The sequence below is a fragment of the Carlito syrichta genome, unplaced genomic scaffold (genome assembly GCF_000164805.1).
Source record: "Carlito syrichta isolate Samal-C Ts95f unplaced genomic scaffold, Tarsius_syrichta-2.0.1 Scaffold308652, whole genome shotgun sequence".
In the NCBI taxonomy this organism is placed as follows: domain Eukaryota; kingdom Metazoa; phylum Chordata; class Mammalia; order Primates; family Tarsiidae; genus Carlito; species Carlito syrichta.
This window is the reverse complement of record NW_007252748.1, coordinates 171,756-194,974: the sequence shown is the minus strand read 5'-3', so window position 1 is coordinate 194,974 and position 23,219 is coordinate 171,756. Positions and strand designations below refer to the sequence as shown.

Here is a 23,219-nt window from a genome sequence, read left to right as displayed (position 1 = left end):
AGGCTATTTACTCTGATTGTCAAACCATTCTAAATAGGCTGTTTTATTTGGCTTCTAAGCCTATAGCAGATAAGGAGCAGTAAAAGAGTCTTACATGTATAAGATACTGTGTCGTATGTTTAAATGAACCGATATGCTTCAATACATTTTAGAAAGCTTCCTATTCAAAATGGTATGAATAAAAAGAAATTTTGTGTCAGTTCTCAGTTATCCAAATGGGTCTCATAGCCAAATTTTATTACATTAAGGATATGTCCTTTGAGAACAGTTAAGTGACCTGGGGAAGAACATTGATGAAACTATTCAGTAAATGTTGGAAACATCCACTCAGCTGGAGTGGGTAAACACCAGCCCCCCACTTCCCTGTCACATATATTGTTGACTTACTACCTGTGCATACTTTCTCTCCCAGCTTTGGAATATGAAGTTGAAAGAATTGCTTCTTTTTTTTTTTTTTGAGTTGGAGTCTCACTCGGTCGCCCAGACTGGAGTGCAGTGGCCGCTTCCAGCCACTGCAGCCTCGACCTGCTGGGCTCCGGCGATCCTTCCGCCTCAACCTTCTGAGTAGCCAGAATTATAGGCGCGCGCTACCACGCCTGGCTGATTTTTTTATTTATTGTAGAGATGAGGTCTCGCTGCCCAGGCGGGTCTCGAACCCGTGGGCTCAGGCAATCCACTCACCTCAGCCTCCCAAAGGCGCGGGATTATAGGCTGAGCCACGGAGCCATCAAGCCCAGCTAGAATTGCTTCTTTTAATTCAGCATAATACTGTGCTTAAAAGCCATATTTCCAAAAATGTTTCATTTTCTTGAAAATGTTTTTTGCATCAAAAGTTTTAAAGAAAATTATTTCCAATGTGTTAAGCATAAAGTTAGCTAAAAAAGCTCATTTTTGGCTCATTGTGTATAATGGGCAAGTAATATAGGTCATGTGCAAAGTAGATTAATAGAATTTGTTTTGTTGGTGGGAGATAAAAGCTAAGAACGGTTAGAAGGTTCTGGAAACTAGTTCTAAAGAAATTTCATAAGGAGCTAATAATGTATGCTATATGCAGCTTATTAATTTATAATAGAATTAGTGTTTTTAAATCATCTTTCTAGTCATATTTTATTCAGATATTAACTTGAACTTTTGCATACCTTTTCTTCTTTTTCTTATAGAGCCTTCCTAATATTCTTACTGATGATCGGTTTAAAGTTATGTTTGAGAACCCTGACTTCCAAGTAGATGAAGAGAGTGAAGAATTTAGGCTTCTGAATCCGCTTGTTTCAAAAATTAGTGAAAAAAGGAAGAAGAAACTAAGACTTTTAGAGCAACAAGAACTTCATGGAAAAGTAATGTATTCCTTATTGTTTAGAATTTGCTGCTGCTTCTTTAATATAAAGTTTTCTGTATAAGTTAGAATATTTTATAATACGTAAGATATAATTAATTACATAGTAATTGTTTAGCATTGAGCTGGAAGTACATCTTATTCAATTAAAGACATTCCTTTCAATGCACATGTTGGAGCAGTTGTCACGTGCGCTAATGGGCTAATGCTGCTTAAAAGAACATAATAGGTCAGTGTTTGGTTGGGAGAAGGGAGCTGCTTCTTACTATTTTTATATTCAGGAAGAGGAGGAAGAACCGGAAGGAAAACCGAGTGATGCAGAAAGTTCAGAGAGTTCAGATGATGAAAAAGACTGGGTTGAAGAGGTCAGGAAGCAGCGCAAACTTCTGCAGCAGGAGGAAAAAGTGAAGCGGCAGGAACGGCGCAAGGAGGACCAGCAGACAGTGCTGAAGCCCCAGTTTTATGAGATCAAAGCAGGAGAAGAATTTAGAAGCTTCAAAGATTCTGCCATGAAGCAAAAACTGCTGAAGTGAGTAGCACTGCCTTGGTGGTCAGTTGGCATGTGGTCGAGCCCTCGTCGGCACGTTGCCCTAAAGATGACCTTTCTGTCTTCCGTGGATGGGGAGGGCTGCAGGGTAAGGGTGGACGAGTGAGGGGTGGGAAAGGTCACGCAGCAGGTGATGGGCAGAAGCGCCCACCAGGCCTGAGAGAGTGTCAACCCCAGAATACAAGGGTCTCTTCACTTTTTTTTTTAACAGCTTTTTGAGGTACAGTTTGCATGCAGTAAAATGGCTGGTTTAGTCCTATGAGTGTCAATAGAACAGTATAAAACTGCAAAAAGCACACTCTTGTTGTCTTTGTTGTTTTGTTGGGTCCCCCCCACCCCACAAAGTTCTCTGAACTACTCTATGCCCTGCAGTAGCAGTTAAGAGGTAACAAATTCTTTGCCTCTTCACAAAAAAGGTCATTTTTAAAAATTAGAATTTCAGTTATGTTTACCACATTTCAGTTTACCTGATTATTGAAAAAGTCACTTGGAAATCTGCTAGAAAGTTTGAGCCTTTCTCAGGAAAATTGAAAAATCAAAAAGGATGGTATTCTAGGATAGTCAGATACATACAGAGAAGGTAGAATGGTGGTTGCCAGGGGCTAGAGAAGAGGGAGAATGAGGAGTTGGTACAAAATGGTAGAGTTTCAGGTTGGAATAATGAAAATGTTCTGGAGATAGTTGGCAGGGATTATTGTACAATGGTGTGAATGTACTTCATGCTTTTGTGCTGTCCACTTAAAAATGGTTAAAATGGCAAGTTTTGTTATAAATATTTATTACCAAAAAACCAACCTTCCCTCCAAAAGTGGTATTGTCTCAACAATTTTCAGTTGTCAGGCATCTAAGTCAGGAGGAGGAAGAAGGTGAGGAGGACATCAGTGAACAGGCTGAATTATCTCTGGAGTTGAGATATGCCTTATTCGTCTTTATTTCACCAGCTTCTAGCAGATGTCTGGGAAACCAGATGTAGAATGAATCCTTCAATTTAGAAACATCTCGAAATTCTGGTTTTGATTAACTAACAAAAGATGTTGGTGAATAGCTAGTACAGTTGACCCTTGAACAATTCAAGGATAAGGGCACCCTCCCGCAAAGTCAAAATCCATTTTTAACTTTTGATTCCCCAAAAACTTAACTACTAATAGCTTACTGGTGACCAGAAGTCTTAATGGTCAGCAGTCAGTTAACACATATTTTGTATATCATATGTATTAGCCACTGTACTCTTACAATAAAGTGGGCTAGAGAAAAGAAAATGTTACTAGAAAATCATAAAGAAGAGAAAATATATGAGAGGGACCCAAAAACCCCACAATTTATTTATTTAAAAAATTGTGTATTCATACATGTTTAAACTTCAGTCACCTTCAGAGTACTCTCCATTTGACACAAGACACCTCTTGAGATGCTTTTTCCACTCAAAGCAGTTTTTGAATTTGTCAGATTTTTTGTTTTACCTCTTCCACATCAGCAAAACATTTCCCTTTGAGGACTTTTTTTATCCGAGGAAACAAAAAAAGCCGCTCAGGGTGAGATTGGGTGAATAGGGAGTTTTGGGTTAAAACTGCTGAGCACTCAGTGTGTTGTGGGCAGGTGCGCTCATAAATTACCCATCATGAAATGGGCAAATGTGTTGAAAGACTCTCCAAACCAAAATTCACTGAAGCCGAATGCAACCTCTCACAACAATGCTGGCTGGTACACTGATGCCAGAGTTCCTAGGCCACTTACCTAGCGGAGGAAGCCTGTATTACAAGGGGCCCACCTTCCAAAAAATAATTGTTTTTTGGGGGGGGATTCCCCCTTCATATATACTATTCATTAAGTAGAAGAGGATTATCATAAAGGTCTTCATCCTTGTCATCCTGCTGTTGAGTAAGGAGACCAAGGAGAAGGAGAAAGGAAGCAGAGGGGTTGATCTTGCTGGCTCTGGGATGGCAGAGGTGGAAGAGAGGGAAGAGGAGGCAGAAGAGGCAGTCATGTGGGATAACTTTTGCTGAAAAAGTGTGCATGTAAGTGGACCCGTGCAGTTCGAACTCATGTCATTCGAAAGTCAACTGTAATATTTTTGATATCTTTTGAAGATAATTTATTTACCTACCGACCTAATTTTTTAAAATAACAACTTTCTTGAGATATAATTTATATAGCATACAATTCACGTACTTAAAGCATGTAACTCATTGGTTTTTAGTATAGTCACAGAGGTGTGCAACCATCACCACAGTTTTATAATGTTTTCATCACCTCCAGAACAAACTCCATACCTCATTAGCAATCATTCATTTACCCCTACCCATCTCCCAGCTCAAGACAACCATGAATCTACTTTTCCATCTTTATAGATTTACCTATTTGACATCTCATATAAGTGGAATTACACAGTGTGTGAAATGTGGCCTCTTGTGTCTGGCTTCATTCACTTAGCACAGTGTTTTTTAATGTAGCATATATCAGTACAGTCAGCCCTCTGTATCCGTGGAGTCAATCAATATGGATTGGAAAAATATTTTTTTAATGTGCTTATACACTTTGCATGTATTTTCATTTTTCTTGCATATATGCCTAGGAGGAAATTGGTGGCCATATAATAACTCTACATTTAGGCTTTTCAGAAACCACCAAACTTTTCCAGAGAAGCTGTGCTATTTGACATCCCCCACTGTAGGTGCAGCCTCCCTTTCTAAACAGCTGTGATTCTAGGTGTTTATTTGGAGTCCTACTCAGAAGCAGAAAGAGGTGTGCTTGTCTCTAGTGTTCTGAATTTGTCAAATTTTTTGTTTCACCTCTTCCACATCAGCAAAACATTTCCCTTTGAGGACTTTTTTCATTCGGGGAAACAAAAAATGCCACTCAGGGTGAGATCGGGTGAATAGGGAGGGTGAGGCACAGGGGTCATGCCATTTTTGCTTAAAAACTGCTGAACACTCAGTGCGTTGTGGGCAGGTATGCTCATAAATCACCCATTGTGAGTGAATTTATTTGTTAAGAGTATCTGCTGTTTGTATCTTGTTCTGTTTACTACTTTAGCTCTTAAATGGTCACTTAGAACATAGTAGGCTGTTCATGAATACTTGTTGAAAATGTGAATCTTCTATGCCTTGACTATACATCAGGCAACTCAGGAAGTTACTCCTTCAAGATCTGGTGATAAAGAACTCATGTCCCCATAACCCATTGATGAGGAAAATCTGGGAGTTGTTTTGAATGTATCCACAATAGTTGGGAGTAGGCGAGCTGATGAATTTCACTAATGTTCCTCCTTCTGCCTGGGGGCTGTAGTAGGATATGGAAGTATAGAACAAAAGGGATAATAATTTATACTTAAGAATAAGCAGTAGCGAAGTGAATACACTGCAGTTAAAACAGCAAGTTAAACCTTTTTTTGAGAACTATATAAGTGATAATACTTACATGAGCTTAAAAGAAAAATCCTGTTGTTTAAAGTAATAACTCTTTGGTTTGCTAGCATTTTGGCACAAACTGCATATTGAATTCCAGTCATGCCTGGATTATTTTGGCAAATCCTGAACTTGCTATATCTTAATATTATTTAATGAAGCATTGGACCATCATCCTTCAGAGAACTACAGTGACTCCTTATGTTTATTCTGCAAGTTACCACAAGACAGTCAACAAAAAGACAACACCAACATCGAGTGTATTATGTTTAAATTTTCATTTGGTCTTTCCCAGCTTCAAAACTATTTCTATAAAGGGTAAAGTAAATAATGAATACAGCTCAAGTGAGTTGTCTTCTTTGCTTGGCATAGTCATGTGGCCTTAGATAAATATGCGTGTCTGTCAACACATACTCATACGCCTCCCAGCATGCTAACTTTATTTGTGAGTTTGTTCATCCATGTATCAGCCCTGCACCCACCCATTCATTCATCAAGCATTCCTCAAGTGCTCAGTAGAGCAGAGTGCTGTTCTAGACCCCAGGATGGGAAGAAAGGCAGCCCGCGTGCCTGCAGCACTTGAGAGAAAGGAGTCTAAGGAGGAAGGGATTTATTTTGGGGGGACTTTAGGCATCTTTATGAGGGTCATATGGAAACGTGTCTTTGGAAAGAAGCAGAGCTGAGCACTCAGAGCAGGATGGGGAAGATGGCATTCTCAGCAGAGGCGTGGCGTGAACCCAGACAGGCCATATGAGGGATGGGGGGTAGCACTTTCCTGCAGCCAGAGCCAGAGTGTGTGGAGCACACAACAGCAGGTAAACCAGAGCAGCTGTCAGCTGACCAAGCATTGGGAAGGCAGAATGTCTTATAGTTAAGAGAAACACGAGTTATCCCAACCCCTCCTCCCAAAATTATAAATACATTTTATAATAAAAGCGGTAGAAGAAATGTGAGGAGAAACTGTACATGCACAGATGAGCTCACAAACTCTTACAGGGTCCCAGTCAGAAGAGCTGAAAAGGCTGGGTGCAGTGGCTCACACCTATAATCTCAGAACTTTGGGAGGCTGAGGAAGGAGGATTACTTGAGTCCAGAAGTTTGAAACCAGCCCGGGCAACATAGCAAGACCCCATTGCTAGAAAAAATTTAGCTACTCAGGAAGGTGAAATGGGAGGATCACTTAAGCCCAGGAGTTTGAGGTTGAAGTGATCTCTGATCGTGCCGCTTAAACTCCAGCCTGGGTCACAGAGCAAGAGCCTGCCAATAAAATTTTTAAATTAAAAAGATAAAGAAGGAAAAATAAAGGAGGGTGGAAAGACTGGATGTTGGGGTAGAGAGGAACAGGCATGCTCAGTGCCAAATTATTCATAAGAGGAAGAAAAATGGGCATAAACTCTAGCATTGTTCAGTTACTAATAATATCAAAGGAGAAAAGTGTAGTTGGGTGATGTTGAAATGTCTAGTAGTGTTGCCACTGAGCTAAGAAACACAGAATAAAAAACAGATTTAGGCTAAGAGTAATGAGCTGGGTTTTGAGCACATTGGATAGACAGAGCCCACGTGTCTTCTTGGTCACATTCCACTAACCAATGGCAATGTTGATCGGGCCCCATGAAGTGGAGACTGAGATGTCACTTAGAGAGACACCAGCCTTTGTGTGGCCAAAACCACAAATTAAGAGATTTGCCATTATTGCTTATAGTAAGGTAAGGCTGAGAATGGAAACCTGGTGAAAAACAAATATTTTTCTTGAGTCTCTGTTAAAAATATTACACCTCTCTTTAGAAAAATACAAATGCCTGCAAAGTAATGTGTAGAATTTTAGAGATGTCCCAGATCTTCTGGTCACTTAGGACTAGGAATTCTGAGTTAGAGGACAGGCAAAAGGGATTGGACGGTAAAAATTAAAGAGTTGCCAGAGTGGTGGGAGGAGCACTGAAAAGTAGAACATGGAAAGTGTCTCAGAGGAGGGAGTGGTGCTGACACCGGACAGAGCAGAGAGGCCCAGGCCGAAGATTGGAAAGGGGCCAACCTGAGGATTACCGTATGGGGACTAGGTTCTCAGACAGGCCGACCACATGTCTGACTGCAGTGGACAGACGAATGGATGGGAGATGGAGCATACTGTGAACAATTAGTGTTGACAATTCTTCTGAGAAGTTTGGCAGTAAAAGAAAGGGGCCAGAGCCAATAACTGGATGGCAAAGGTTCTTTAGGCTTTAGAGATATGATTTATAATAAGGCAGAAAGGAATCAATCATGGAAAGGGGATAGTGAGGAAATTAGAGAACTGAGTCATTTGACAAAGTATAATTTGGTAAGGAATCCAGTGGAAATGGGGCCCAGAGTACAGATTGAGGTAGTCCCAGAAAGAACAGGGTGTGCATCTTCAGAGACACAAGGGAAAGAAGTCAGGCTGTGTGAAAATAATGATGTTTCTGGGTAGAAAGATTGGGAAGCTCATGCTGCTGGCCTCAGTTAGGAGTCTGGACACACCAGCCTTTTCTGGTGTCTGGGCCAGCGGGGGTCTGCAAGGCATAGTGTTGGAGATGTCTGCGTTGGCAAACAGTGGAGGAAGACAGTCCTTGGGGTGAAAACTCTCGAAGTTTCAGTACATGAGGCTCTCTTCTCTCGTTGGGAGATAAACAAGAGCTGCTGGGTGGCCCTTCAGTTCAGTTTATGAAAGCATTCTTTGAAGTACCTACCCTGTGGTAGGTCCTGGAAATTCAAAGATTTTTAAGACTGTTCCTGCCTTTGAGGAGCTCATCTTCACCAAGTAGTTTAGAAGCTTTTGGTGAGCTGCTTATCATGTCTATAACATTAGCTGCATTATGAATTAATGTAGCATATTTTTACTCTTCAGCTAATTTTCCTCACTGATAAGTGCTAAAGTAATGCAACCTTGTTTTAATATTAGCATTTAAAAAATCTAACTTGAAAAGTAATTTAATTCCAAACTTACACTTTAAAAAAAGAGAGAATCTTTTATTATTCACATAAAATGTACTCAGTGATATATAGTCATGTTGTCATTGTAATACTTCAGAGTGTGGACTAAAGGGTGTTGTCTTTCCCACCCCCACCTCCCTCCCGAGGTCAGGACTGGGTATGTACCATCTATCTAGCCTTTTAAAAATGCATTCACTCCTGTATATATGTCCACACTCACTGATCTGTATTTGTAACTTGTCTTTCTTTAACATAAATGGATCGTGTCCAAATCATGTTTCCTAACTTGCTATTTTCATTTGACAATAAGTCTTGGAAATTTTTGTGTAAGTATAGTCACCTTATGGCTGCATAAATATTCCATAAGGTGGATGTGCCATAATTTATTTAACCGTTCCCCTAATTGTGGATGTTTCAGTTTTTCTCTTGTTTTTCTTTTACCTTTTTTCACAGTTGCAAATATGTACATCTATGCAAGTATTTCTTTAGAATATATTCCTAGTAATGGAATTTGCTAGATCTACAGAGGTATGTGATAGAGACTGCAAGTTGCCCTCCAAAAAGGCCTGAGTGTGTAGCACTCTGACTAGAAGTCCTGTTCCCCCATACTGGCAGCCACAGAGGGTATTAGGAGTCTTTTTAAATCTTAGTTGTGCTGATAGGTGAGATATCAGATTTCATGGTGGCTTGAATTTACATCTCCCGAAATAGGGCCTTTGAAGCAACATATGCAAACTGAAAGCATTAAAATAAAGTTTTTAATAACCTTCACGGTATATGTAAATATTTGTCAAAGGTAGTTATTTAAAGCAAAGTACCTAAAATTAAATTTTAAAAAATATTTAAAATTTATAATTTCTCTTTGGCTTCTTTTTCTCTGTTTTCTAATTTTTTTCTCTTTGGCATAGACTATGGACGGGTGGCTCTTTTATTTTAATTAGGGCTAATTTAACTCTCCTAAATTCTGTACTGAAGTACTTACCTTTATGTATATTGCACTCCCCCACCTCCTCTTCTATGCAAAGCTATTGAAAACCTCTCATTTGAGGAACATTATTTTTAATTAAATAAGTGTGTGTGTGTGTGTGTTTGTGTGTGTGTGTGTGTGTGTGTGTGTGTGTGTGTGTGAAATCCTCAAAGAAGTGAATCACACTGCTTTCCTGGGGCATCTAACAAAAGCTACTTTGATTTTTCCCCTCGTAGTTTATGCCTACATTGCTTTTTTGTTTTAAGATGGCTGTGCTAATACTTTAGTTTCTTCCCCGGAGAGCCTCTATAGTCTGTATTGAGTAATACAGCTCACGTCCAACCTTTAAAGCCTTTATCTATCTTCTTAGCAGTCACCAGAAATGTGGGGATTTTTTGTTGTTGCTTATCATGTCTCCAATTAGATTTTTTCCTAAAATACTATCGATGAGAAGAAAGTCCCCCAAAGCCAGGAGACCTAAAGCTTAGATGGGGGAAAGGAAGAGGAGTCTGACAGGAAGGAGGGGGAGAGGGGAAGGAAGGTTCTGCCACCCTCTGTCCTCCTCCGCCATAGGCCAGCATGGTGTGGCTTTCTGCATTTGGTTTTTCTGTCCAGCAGGGAGTTTTCAGATGTTCCTGCAGCAGTGTCTGCTTTAAGTCATCCATGACCAAAGTCACACTCAAGAAGCAGCCATAGGACAGCTAGTTACCAGCCACACTCAGAACTAACTTTCAAAGGCTGGAGGGAAGTGGAACTTCTTTAATGTAGAAATCTCCATACACAGTCCCTGCCTGTGTCTGATCTTCTGCCATGGCTCATTCTAAAACTTAGCTTGTCTTTCCAAATAGCCTAGACAGAACAAGTTTTTACAAGTGCACATTGAAAGTACCTTAAGAGAAAACCAGAATTTATATGCCCTATCGTGGAGGAAATAAGGTCATTCTTAAGAGTAGTGATTTCCCACAATTTACTTGAAAAATCTTTTTCTTCCCACATTGGTGTTCTATGTGTACCGTCAGAATTCCCGTTAACTTTGAAACTTCAGAGGCTATAGCTATGAAGGAACAAGAATAAAGTGAACAGTTTGAGGAATTTGCTCAGGCTAACATAATTCATTTGCATGCTAGAATCCATTTACACTTCACTTTTAACTCTTGTTTTAAAAAAAAAATGCTAAACTGAGTCTTCGTTTCATTCAGTTTGACATGTGGAAGCTTGTCATTTAGAATACTTAGTGGACAAGTTTCCTGAACAAAACTGTATAAATCAAGTATAGTCTGACACTTGCCTGGAAACCTGAAACTCTTAATTTGGAATCTTAGTTTTAGACTTGAATCCTTATGTGGCCTGGGGCAAATCGTTTAACTTCTTACCTCCCTTTTTGCCATCTATAAAGGGTAAATACTTCTGTCTCAGGGATGTTGAAAGGATAAATTAGTTAGTCTGTAAAGAACTTTGAAGATGAAAAGTACTTTAAAAGTGCTTCTTAATAACATTATTGCTTAGAAAAGAGTGCCACTTTTATGCTAACCACCTTATGTCTCAAATTATATAAGAAGGTATGTTTAGGACATTATTAGTGGTTATACACTAGAGATAAATCTCATGGTGTGAACATCAAACATTAGCTGCAAGATTTCAAAGGAGCATCACTTGGTCTTAGAGATCATTTAGGAGCGATGTTCTACTTGGTAATTAGTCACAAAGCATATTTCAGGGAAAAGAAGACTCTTGCACACAATTCAGCTTTTGTCTTTTTTTTTTTCCTTCAGTCAAGTTTTTTAGTACTAACTTTAAAAGGGTGTGTTGAATTTGAGTTGGTACAAGGAGGGCAGAAGAGGGCATGCATTTTTTTTTTTTTTTTTTTTTTTTGAGGAGGGAGCAAAATAGAAGAGATAACCGTATTCTTTTTTTTTTTCTTCTCTTTCCTTTCTTTTGTCAATCTTATACAAGGATATGAATCTGTTACTTTAGCTACTTCTAGAAAAGTTAGAATAACTATTTAAATGTACTGTAAGTATATCTCATTTAGTGTTAATTCAGTTTATTTCCCTCTAAACCAAGTTAACAAAAAGGGTCAGCATTCTGATTTATAATAAGAGATTATTATTATTATTATTATTATTACTATTATTATTATTATTTTAGAGACGAGGTCTCACCATGTTGCTCAGACTGGTCTTGAACTCCTGAGTTCAAGCAATCCTTTCACCTCCACCTCCCAAAGTGCTAGGATTACAGGTGTGAGCCACCACGCCTGGAAAAGAGATTATTTTAACAACATACAATAAGTATTAAATATAACTGGTACAGAATTCAAACTTTACCTCTTCTTTAAAGCAGAAGTCAGACTATTAATTATACAGATGATAATGACATGCAGGGCACAGCAAACTGTGACAGATACAGATTACATAAAGTGACCCTAGGAAAGTTTGGAAGACATGGTCAAGAAATGAAATTATATTTATATTTGGAATAAAGTATATCAGAAAGAGTAATTCAAGTAGAAATTTGAAAGGAAAGACACCTTGAGAGATAGTAATGAAGAGGGCTGAGTCAGGTAGAATTTACCCAAAGTGTAATTGCTTTTGTTTTCTCTCAGTGTAGCCAGACAGATTCACGTTCAAGTTGTTCGTACTGAAGGATGAGGGATTGTGGTCTACTCTGTTAAGGCTGACTGAAGGAAGACATCAGAATTATCATAGGTCTTCTCTGTGACTTGACCTAGAAGACTTAGTTTGCTTTTATTCCTTTGTAGAAGGTGGGTGGGTTGCTGAAATACATACCTAACTTGTGCATTGTTTACTATATCACAAACACCACTGGCCATTATGATCAATTACAGGTTTCAGACATAGACTGCTTCTCATGTTTTGGCTTTAGAATATGATTGAGATAAGCAACAAACACTGAAATCTATCTTTTGAATATGAGTAATGACTATATGGGTGTACCTAATTCTGTCTGTCATTTATTAAATGAATGCTATTTTCTGCTTACCACATGTGTAAACAACTTTTCTTTGTGTGATCAATTCTAAATAGAACTTGTTTCAAATGGTAGATTAAGACATATTGCCAATTAATGTGTCATGCTTTTAAATTTCCTACAGTAAAACCCTTGAGGATCGTTTGAAAATTGAGGCAAAAAATGGGACATTGAGTGTGTCAGACACCACTGTTGGCAGCAAACAATTGACATTCACACTAAAGAGGGTAAGTTGCTTTTTGATGTTATTTTTTAATTTACCAAAGACAAATAGGCTTTCGATAGCCGTGTGTATGTGTGTGTGTGTGTGTGTGTGTTTGTGTGTGTCTGGTCTCACAGCAACTTTGTCAAGCTTTCCTCTATTGAGCAAACTGTTTCCTGTTCTAGCATTTTCCCTGCAGCCAGAGCCCTTCTGGGTTGAGAGCACACTGCTCTACTGAAGCACAGCCAGGAGTGTTATGGTTGTCTCGAGAGGCAAGGACCCTGGAGTCTGTTCTGTTAGTGATGAACCCTGCTGTCTTGGTTTCCGGGTCACTGTGTGGCCTGAAGTTCAGCTTTGTAAAGTAGAAGTCCTGACCATCTTGGGACATAAAAGAATACCTCATGCTTACATGGACATTGAAGAAGCCTGGGAATTGTCAAGTTCTGATACCTCTTGACAGTCATATCTGGCTTGATTCTTTTTTCTTTTTTGAGTCTGGGTCTCACTTAAGTTGCACAGTCAGGTTCACCGTAGCCTAGTCAGGTTCACCGTAGCCTCAACCTCCTGGGCTCAGATGATCCTCCCTACTCAACCTTGAGAGTAACTTGAACTACAGGCTTGTGCCACTACGTCAGGCTAATTTTTTGGTTTTTTGTAGAGACAAGGTCTCACTATTGCCCATGCTGCCAGACTGGTCTTGAATTCTTGGGTCAAGCAATCCTCCTGCATTGGCCTCCCAAAGTGCTGGGATTACAGGCGCAAGCCCCCCACACCCAGCCAACATCCATTTCTCCTTTTCTTTAACCAGCTATCATTCCTGTCTCACAGTATAGGAGGAATAAACTGCTTAAATATTTCTTGTTAACTGGTAAATGAAATAATACGATTTTATTTCTCAAGCAATTTTTTGTCTCATTCACAGTCGTCTTCTTTGTATAGTCACCAAGTGGAAAAGAGTGACAAAGATTTCATCTCTGATTCTTTTTTTTTTTTTCACTAAGCAGTAGTGAGGAAGGTTTTTTGGTTTTTGTTTGTTTTAAATAGAGTTGTACTATAAAAGTGAGGATTAACTACATAAGTAGGCTGCATGCAGGTAAAGCTTGAACTTCTTATTTTTTAAAATTGAGGTATAATTCACATACCATAAAGTTCACTCTTTTAAAGGATACAATTTAATGGTCTGTAGTTTATGCACTAAATTGTACAACCATCACACTATCTAATTTCAGAACATTTTTGTTGCCCTCCAAAAAACCCCATATTCTTTAGCAGTCACCCCCATGTTCCGATCTCCCCAACCCCTGGCAACCACTAATCTGCCTTCTGTCTCCATAGCTTTGCCTGTTCTGGACATTTCACATCAATAGAATCATTCAGTACGAGGTCTTGTGTGAATGACATCCTTTACTTAGCATAATATTTCCAAGGTTTATTCATGGTGTAGCATATGTCAGAGCTACATTCCTTTTTATGGTCGAGTCATGTATATGCCACATTTCACTTATTCATCTATGTATGGACATTTGTGTTGTTTTCTTTTTTGAGGGAGCTATTGAGAATAATGTGCCAGGAGCGGTGGCTCACACCTGTAATCCCAGCACTTTAGGAGTTGGAGGCGAGAGATTGTCTGAACTCAGGGGTTTGAGACCAGCCTGGGCAACTTGACTAGACTGCACCTCTACAATAAATTTTTTAAAAAAATTAGTTGAGCATGGTGGCACATGCCTATAGTTCCAGTTACTTGGAAGGCTGAGGCAGAAGGATCACCTGAGCCCAGCAGGTCGAGGCTGCGGTGGCTGTGAATGTGCCACTGTACTCCAGCCTGGGCGACAGAATGAGACTCCAACTCAAAAAAAAAAGAATAACACTGCTATGAAAATGTACATAGAGGTTTTTGCATGAAGATGTGTTTTCATTTCTCTTGGGTATGTACCTAGGAGTGGAATTGTTGGATCATATGGTGACGGTTTAACTTTTTGAGGAACTGTAAGATTGTTGTCCCAAGTAGCTGCACCATCTTATGTTCTCATCAGCAGTGTATGTGGGTGTCAATTTGTCTACATTGTCACCATTACTAGTTACTACCTCTTTTTTATTATAGCTATTCTAGCAGTTATGAAGTATTTCTAGTGGTTATTTTATTAGGGTTTTGGTTTGCATCATTCCCTGATGACTAATGATGTTGAGGGGGAAAAAAAGATTTTTTTTTTCCTTTATTTTAAAGATGTGGGGTACATTCGGGGTTAGGTACACAAATGTTCATTTTGCAGGTACCCTTGTCCATGAGCTGTGCCTCTCCCTCCCCGACAGTTTCCCACTACTGCCAATCCCTTTCTTACAGTATTATAATAATTGTTCAAGGTCCGATGTTGAGCATCTTATCACGTGTTTACTGGCCATTCATCTGTCTTCTTTGGAGGAGCATCTCTTCACATCCTTATCCATTTATCTCTGACTTCTCTAGAATTTTCCCTGCCTGCATTCAGGAGGCTTGCCAAATGTTTAAAACTTTATTATTCTAAGCATAAAAAACTTTTCTGTTAAGCCTCTCTGTTTAGAGCACATTTGCATTTGCTATTCAAATAAGCCAAAACTGCAGGTGCATCCAGAGTAACTCTGAATGTGCCTGTTCCTGGTTTCTTTTAAATTCTCTGTGTTCCTTGATTCCCTCTGAAGTTCAGGTAATGTCAAGTACAAGGTGGGGGCAGCACAGCACCGAAGGGCTGCCGGGTCAGTGGCTTCACAGGCACCCCTGCTGCCATGAGAACCCCTCCGAGGTTGCATGGGTGTCTGCTTGCAGTAGTGGAAAAATATAAGACAACTATATATATATTTTTTGAAACAACAAAATTTTGTAGCACTTTGAAATTAGAATTTTCCATGTGCTAAAGTGAAGTTCTGTGAGAGTACAGCCATGACTCTTCACTCACAGATTGTCCATCACAACTGTATTTTTTTTTTTTTTGAGTTGGAGTCTCACTATCACCCAAGCTGGAGTGCAGTGGCAAGATCACAGCTACCACAGCCTCAACTTACTGGGCTCAGGCAACTCTTCTGCTTCTGCCTTCCAAGTAGCTGGAACTATAAGCGCACACCACCATGCTTGGCTAATTTTTTTTTTTATTTATTATAGTTCACCGAGTTGCCCAGACTAGTCTCGAAGCCCTGGGTTCAGGCAGTCCCCTCATTCGCCTCCACCTCCCAAAGTGCTGGGATTACAGACATGAGCCACCACCCCCGGCTTCTTTCCTTCTTTATTAAAATTGTGTAGCAGCAAAACTTGGATTAGGTCTCAAATCTAACTTACTTTCCTTCCTTCCTTCCTTCCTTCCTTCCTTCCTTCCTTCCTTCCTTCCTTCCTTCCTTCCTCCCTCCTTCCCTCCCTTCCATCCTTCCTCCCACCCTCCCTTCCTCTCTCTCTCTCTCTCTCTCTCTCTCTCTTTCATCAATTGATTTATTGATTGAGTCAGGGTTTCACCTTGTTGCCCAGGCTAGAGTGCAGTGACATAATCACAGCCACAGCCTCAGCTTCCTGGGCCTAGGCAATCCTTCTGCCTCAATCTCCCAAATAACAGGGACTACAGGTACATACCACCATGCCTGGCTAATTTTTTTTTATTTTTTGTAGAGACACGGTTGCCCAAGCTGATCTTGATTCTCCTGCCTTGACCTCCCAGAGTGCTGGGATTACAGGCATGAGCCACCATGCCCAGCCCAAATCTAACTTCAAAATGTCATTGAACACAGTTCCTCATCAAGGCTGTTGGCAGTACAAGTGTGCCAATTTGCATCTGTCCTCCCTCTTCTGTGACAGGATTGCTGTAGACTATAGTAAAGTAATGAGTAATGAGGAACAAGGTGGAAGAGACAAGCACAACTTGGCAAAGAGCTAATTGGCCCGTAAATCCCAATGAATCAGCCAAATGGTGGCAGTCTTCCAAGTGCAAGTGTTGAAGAGAGGCTACTGATAGTCCTTTTTCTGCATGGAAATCTGTCTGCAGAACAGAAACTGCTGCTCCTGCGCTCCTCTCTAAGTTCCTGCCTTGGTGAGAAGGTCCGACATAGCTTCCCACAGGGTGTTTCAGGAGTTGTCAGTGGAGACCCTGGATGATGCTCTCGCCATTAGGAAGATGAGGGAAAAGCCTTGGACTAAAGTCCGCATTGAAGGCTCGTTAACGCACCTTGACCTAAAAGTTCTGGAGCATCCTGCTTGCTTATTTATTAGCATATTGTTTTTCAAAATTAGGTAGAAAGACATTTCTTGAGGATTACTTATTAATGTAAAGAAACAAGATATTGAATGACAAGTGTTGGGTCACATGGTGGTTTCTGGATAATGTGAGGTCAACTAGGGAGTATGCAGCTCCCTCAAAGGCTTTCTGAGTTTTCCATTAATGCACATGTCTTAAATGCCTTCTCGGTGCTGTGAGCTGGGGACAGACATGGTTCTTGCCACCACAGTTCTCAGTCTACTGAGAGAGAGAAAGTGAGTAAAAAGCAAACACATCTAATTATATAATTAGAACTGTGGCGAGTGTTCCAAAGGAGTTACCCGTGGACCGCGAGCGTGTTTTGCAAGGGACCTGACTTTGTAAGCAAGGCCGAACTGACATGGCATTTCTATTTTTAAAAATCCTTCTGGTGATGGCATGAGAAGGGGCTGAAGGGGCAAGGTTATCAGAGAGGTGGCTGAGCCCCCAGGGAGACAGCTCCACAGTGGTCGGGTTGGGGCGTATGCAGTGGGGGAGGGCGCCTCTGATAGGACACAGAGTAGGGGAAGAATAGACAGGGCAGGGTTGACGTGTGCAGAAATGGTAGTAGTCAGAGAGGGAGCTTAAGTGATTGTTCAGAAACCCAATTTGAGAGCTTCCTAGAGGAGAAAGTTACCATTCGGGGCAGTACATACTGCTTTTCTTTCCTACCACTCTGTCACCCTCAACCTTTTAATTTTAAAAAAGTAGGTAATACCCATAGGAAGTGAATGGAGAGATGTTTTCTTCAAGAGTAAACTACAAACAAATATTTTTGGTTGTGCAGAAAACTATAAATCCCAGTCAAGTGGCTTCCATGTCTGTGAGTCACTGCCTTTCAGCTTTGTCAACGTAGGCTCCTGGCAGTGCTTTCTCAGGTTCCCATCTGTGCAGTTCCACCAGTTGAGAATGTTGTTTTGAGCTTTACATTCAGGAGTTTGTATTTTCAAAGCCATCAGGTGTGAGTTGTTGTTTTTGAGTCAGGGTCTCACTCTGTTACCTAGGCTGGAGTGCAGTGGTACAGTCACAGCTTACCACAGCATCAAACTCCTGGACTCCAGTGATCCTTCCTCTTCAGCCTCCTGAGTAGCTGGGACTATAGGCAGATGCCACCGTGTGTGTGTGTGTGTGTGTGTGTGTGTGTGTGTGTGTGTGACAGGGTCTTGCTATGCTGCACAGGCTGGTTGTGAATTCTTGAGCTCAAGCGATCTTCCCACCTCAGCCTTCCAAAGTGCTGGGATTATAGTCATCAGCCACCACACCCAGCCTCAAATGTGTTTTTAAAACTACATAGCTCTTCCCTTTATTGAAGATTTTGCATTGATATTCTTCTAAGAATCTCTCCTGAAAGCAGTGAAACTTTTTGGGGCCAGGGATGGAGTGGGGAGGAGTTGCAGGTCCCACATGGGAGATGAGTGTCAGTCCGAAAGCCACACGCTTTTCCCCATTGTGAAGCTGTGAATTGTCTGCTGCTCTTTTTTCAGTGTCTAATTCATGACTTCCAAGAGAGTTGGAGTTTTTGTAAACAGCTTAAAATTCTTTGGAACCAGTTCTAGTGAATGAATGCTTAATCTAGGGTAGGTAATAATATACTTTTAGTAAACAAGATTTTTTTGTTTTGTTTTTAAGAGGTGAATAGACAAATGGCTTTGGCTTGTAACCAAAGCCTTTTAAAAGAGACATGGACATCTCATAGCAGCAGCATCTTCCTTGGTGTCTCTTCTGTAGACCCTTGACAATATCCAGTAGTCTTTGTGTGTTGGCTGAAAACCAGTCTCCTGCTTTGTAGTCAGACTGGTCTATCAGGGTACTTCTCTTGCCTGAGGGTTTAGAATTTCTGCTTTTAAAGTGACATGAATGTTGGCTTTTGTCCTGCTGTTCCTGCCAGGACAGCATCTGTCAGAGCAGAATCCGGCAGCCTAGCCATGTGCCCTGGAGCCTGTGGGTAGCATTTCTCTAGCAGCAGCCCTGAGATTGGTGCTAGTGCTATTGGTATTCTGATGGTCACCAAAAAAGATACTGAAATTTGTCTCTCCTTTCCTCTACTCATGTAATTTTCTCTTTTAGTCTGAACAGCAAAAGAAGCAACAGGAGGCTGAGAAACTGCATCGACAAGAAAGGAAAAAGCTCCGCCGCTCAGCTGGTCACCTGAAGTCGAGACATAGAAGAGGGCGACCATTTCATTGAACTTGGAAGTGACTCTTCATGTGATTAGGAAGGAGCCATCAGCCCCAAATTGATCATCTTTAGGGTATTCAACACAGGCAAGGGAGTACACATTCTTCAAGTTCCGTGTCAATTCCTGCATAGGGAGGTAAAGACTGGGTAGCATGGCCCTATGCCTTATGGACAGGACTTTGAAACTGGGCCCCGCTAATGGCTGCCGTAGAGTCCAAGGGCACCCTTATCAATTGTTGCTCCCTGTCAACATTGTCCTTTTCCCCCGGGGTTTTCATCAAGTAAACCAGGTTGTTGTTGTATTTTAATATTATGAAGTGTGTACCATGAAATGAAAGGTTTATCCTGTGCTAAAAATGAGGATTTATCGTGTTCTAAGAGCTCTTTTTTTTTGTATAGACCTATTGCCATTCATATTAAACCATCCAGAAGGACCTCCCTTTTGACCTGGAATCTGTGTATTGGCCATGTTTGTTTTTAAGTGTGTGTTCATAGGTTTGTTTACTTGTTTATGTATTAGTTTTGGATTTTTTTTTTTTACATATTTTTATACCAAGAGAGTATAATTTTAAAAAAATTTTGACCGGGTGCAATACCTCAAGCCTATAATTCCAGCACTTTGGGAGGCAGAGGCAAGAGGATTTCCTGAGCTCAGGGGTTCAAGACCAGCCTGGGGAACTTGGTGAGACCTCATCTCTACAGCAAATCAAAAAATAAGCCCGGGCATGGTATCACGCACCTGTAGTTCAAGCTACTTAGAAGGCTAAGGTGAAAGGATCGCCTGATCCCAGCAGATTGAGGCTGTGCTGGCCATGAGCATGCCACTGCATTCCGGCCTGGCCAACAGAGTGAGACCCTACTACTCAAAAAAATAAAAATTGAAAATAAATTTTAAATTTTTTTTTTAATAGAGACGAGGTCTTGCTATGTTGCCCAGGCTAGTGGTCTCAAACTCCTGGCCTCAAGCAGTCCTCCTGCCTTATCCTCCCAAAGTGCTGGGATAACAGGCATGAGCCACTGTGCCTGACCGAGAGTACAATATATTGCTACAGGTTGAGCATCCCAGATCCAAAAATCTGAAACTTTTGACCGCCAACATGAAGCATTTCAGATTTAGGATTTTCAGATTTGGAATACTTAACCAGTAAGTATAATACAAATATTCCAAGTCCAAAAGGCTTCTGGTCCCAGGAATTTCAGATAAGGGATGCTCAACCTGAAATAACAAGAAACAAGAGATGGAAGCTACTGGTTATTCTTTTAACACAAGATTAAATATGTGGTGGGTTTTTTGTTTCTTCAGTGCAATTAGAGATGAACTTGCAGCCGGGCTCGGTGGCTCAGTCTGTAATCCCAGCACTTTGGGAGGTTGAGGTGAGTGGATTGCCTGAGCCCACGGGTTCGAGACCTGCCTGGGCAACTTGGTGAGACCTCATCTCTACAGTAAAATAAAAAATTAGCTGGGCGTGGTCGTGCACTCCTGTAGTTCCAGCTACTTGGAAGGCTGAGGCGGAAGGATCGCCAGAGCCCAGCAAGTCAGAGTGAGACTCCAACTCAAAAAAAAAAAAAAAAAAAGAGATGAACTTGCTGGAGGAAACATTTATTAAAAATTAATACTTTCATTTGAATGACTTGTTTGAGAAAAATCTACTCTTTTAGTTAGTTTTTTTGGCATTCATATGATTTTGGAGGTGCCTTTATAACTTTAAGGTTTCTTCTTGTGCAAATGAAATAGTAACTCTTTGGACTGTAAATGATAGAATCTAATGTGAAATGCCACAGACCAGAAGGCACAATGCGTGAATTCACATAACCGAACTCTGGGATGCATAACTGGCCTTGGGTAACCCAGGTCCCAGTTCCACACCAAGTCAGATCTTTCTCCCCTCTGCACTTACTCCCTCCTGTTTCAACACTGTCCCTTATCTCTTCAGGTCACCCGATTCTCTTTTCTTGGCGTCATTCCTTTCCCCCTGTTTTTTCTGCTGCTTCTGTATCAACTGGCTTGTTCCCTCAGGCAGGGAACAGCATCAGCCCTGTGTCTATCTTTGGGATCTGTTTCCAGAGTGTGTGTGACAGGTAGGGGTGGGGACTGTTGTGTGTACAGATATGGTCACCAGAAAGAGAATCTCGTTCCTGGGCAGCAGCCCCACTCGTGTTGCAGGTCCTCTGACTGTCCCATCCCTGCTACCCACTGCCTGCCTTCCAGCCTCTTTCCCTGGACTCCTGTTCATCAGACACCTCTTCTCAAAGGAAGGGGCTTCCACTTCTTGCTACTTCCTCTTCTGTTTCTACACTGCTTCCCTCAGGGATGGAAGTCTTAGAAGTTAAAGAAAGACACTCTGCTGGCTGGAATTTGTCCCCAGGGGTTAGCTGATTATGCCCCAGACCTGTTTCCCCGAGGTCAGGCTTTTCTGTATCCACACCTGGCTTTCTTAGGCCCAAGTTTTCCTTCCTTCTTTGGGGGACCTCCTGGCATGCCACAGTGTTAAGTTCCATGCCAGGAGGTGGGTAGAATGGATTTGTTCTGAATACCTGGGAGGCTGGCAACATCGTGGAAAGAGCATGGATTTGAGCCATACCGCCCCAGGGTGGATCCCGGCTTTGTGGTCTACCAGCTAAGTATCTTTGGACTATCAATATCATCATCTCTTTGAGTCTGTGTCCTCTTGTTAGATCAGCCTGATACTTAGCTCTTGTGAGGGTGAGATGAGGCACATGTTAGGAAAAGCGTCTAGTCCTGTGCACGACTTGTGGATACTTAATAAAGCTTCTTTAATATTGAGGTCCTTTGAGAGTAGAGGTGCCCCCCTGCTGTTGTTCTGGAGAATTCCTAGAAGTGCAGATGGAGGGACTGTGCTGAGACTGTGATGAACATTGAAGAAAAATTTGCTGACTGGATAGTTGCATGAACACTTCTTCTAGGCCCCACAGGGCCCTCTCATTGCCTAGATTTTTCTACCTCCTGATCCCTTAAAACAGACCCCCTCTCCCCGGGGCTGAAATCCCTGAAGGGCCTGCTACGATCCCTACATTTTCTGTTTTAAATGTTTATACAAGTCTAATGCTATGTGCTACGTTACTCACCAGCCCTAGGAAATGGACTTGTCTCCCCTGGGTCTCTGTACCAGGAACCTGCACCCAGGCGTGTTCATGACCAGGTGTGAGAAGCGCAGCCTCAAAGCTGGGCCTGGGAGCTTGGTTTTTGCATCAGGACTGTACCAGAGTTACTGAGTCACCCTTTCACCCTTCTGCTCCATGACAGCCCAGACCTAATTCTAATTACTTGTTTTCTAGGTTGTCTTTGGCAGTGAATAGTGGTGGCTTTTGGAGAGAGGGGAACATGACTGGGAGGGAAATGAGGGGGGATCCTAACTCTGTCTCTTCACCTGGTGGTGGCTTCACCCATGGGTGCCTTTGCACCACTCCTGGGCTGCTCACAACTCGGAGCGCCCCATCTCTCTGCACACTCTACTTGGATAGTTCACTGGAAAAGAATTGTTTTACCAAAGTGACATGTATCCATCCTAACAAAACCATTTTCATGTTATTCCCTGGGATAACTCATAACAGGCGTAAGTTTTCAAATATTCTTCTGTTTTGTAAGACATCCATATCCCTATCTGTTTTGACAGTGCAAATGGTATCACATTATATATGCTGTTTCTGAACCAGATTTTGAAACTAACAGTACATTTCCCCAAGCCTGTATGTATAGAGGGAGATCTACCTCATTCTTTTGTAGAACTTCAGAGTATCACATCATATGGTTGATCTGTGGTTTAAGAGGCCTAACAGTTATATTCGTGAACTCATCCTAGAAAAAGTGCTACAGGCCAGATCACACCTGTAATCCCAGCACTTTGGGAGGTGGAGACAAGAGGACTGCCAGAGTTTAGGGGTTCAAGACCAGCCTGGTCAACTTGACGAGACCTCATCTCTACAATACATCAAAACATTAGCCAGGCGTGATAGTGTGCACCTGTAGTTCCAGCTACTTGGAAGGATGAGCCAGAAGGATCACTGGAACCCAGCAGGTTGAGGCTGCGGTGGCTGAGAGCAGCATGCCACTGCACTCTCGTCTGGATGACAGAGTAAGACTCCTACTCAAAAAAAAAAAAAAAAATATTACATACCTCATTGCTGAATATCACTACACTTACCTTCGAAGTACTCCCCCTTGGGAAGCTATGCACTGATGCCAGCGCCTTGATGCCAGCGTCTAGTCCACCCATCAAAGCAGTTTTGGAACTCTTTTTCTGGAAAGGCCATCAGAACCGCCTTTGCAAGAATGTCAGATTTTGAATTAGAGCAACAAACAAACATTAAATTTCTTGTTAAACTTTCTTGTAAGTGAAATCAGGGCCATGTTAGTCCAAGTGTAAGGGGATAATGCCA

The 23,219-nt window shown here is 41.4% G+C and overlaps 1 protein-coding gene across 5 annotated transcripts in view; it reads left to right on the top strand.

Annotated features, from left to right (window-relative positions):
* NOL10 (nucleolar protein 10) overlaps positions 1–19,274 on the top strand; it is a 128,392-nt gene extending 109,118 nt beyond the window's left edge. For 4 of the 5 annotated variants that reach the window (XM_021716271.1, XM_021716272.1, XM_021716270.1 and 1 more), the window contains 4 exons: positions 1,161–1,334; positions 1,615–1,862; positions 12,316–12,418; positions 18,711–19,274. In XM_021716271.1, coding sequence (XP_021571946.1) covers positions 1,161–1,334; positions 1,615–1,862; positions 12,316–12,418; positions 18,711–18,830 — 645 coding nt within the window. In that variant the 3' untranslated portion in view covers positions 18,831–19,274. The remainder of the gene's footprint in view (positions 1–1,160; positions 1,335–1,614; positions 1,863–12,315; positions 12,419–18,710) is intronic. The other variant, XM_021716268.1, reaches the window with a different exon arrangement.
* Positions 19,275–23,219: the final 3,945 nt, after the last annotated feature.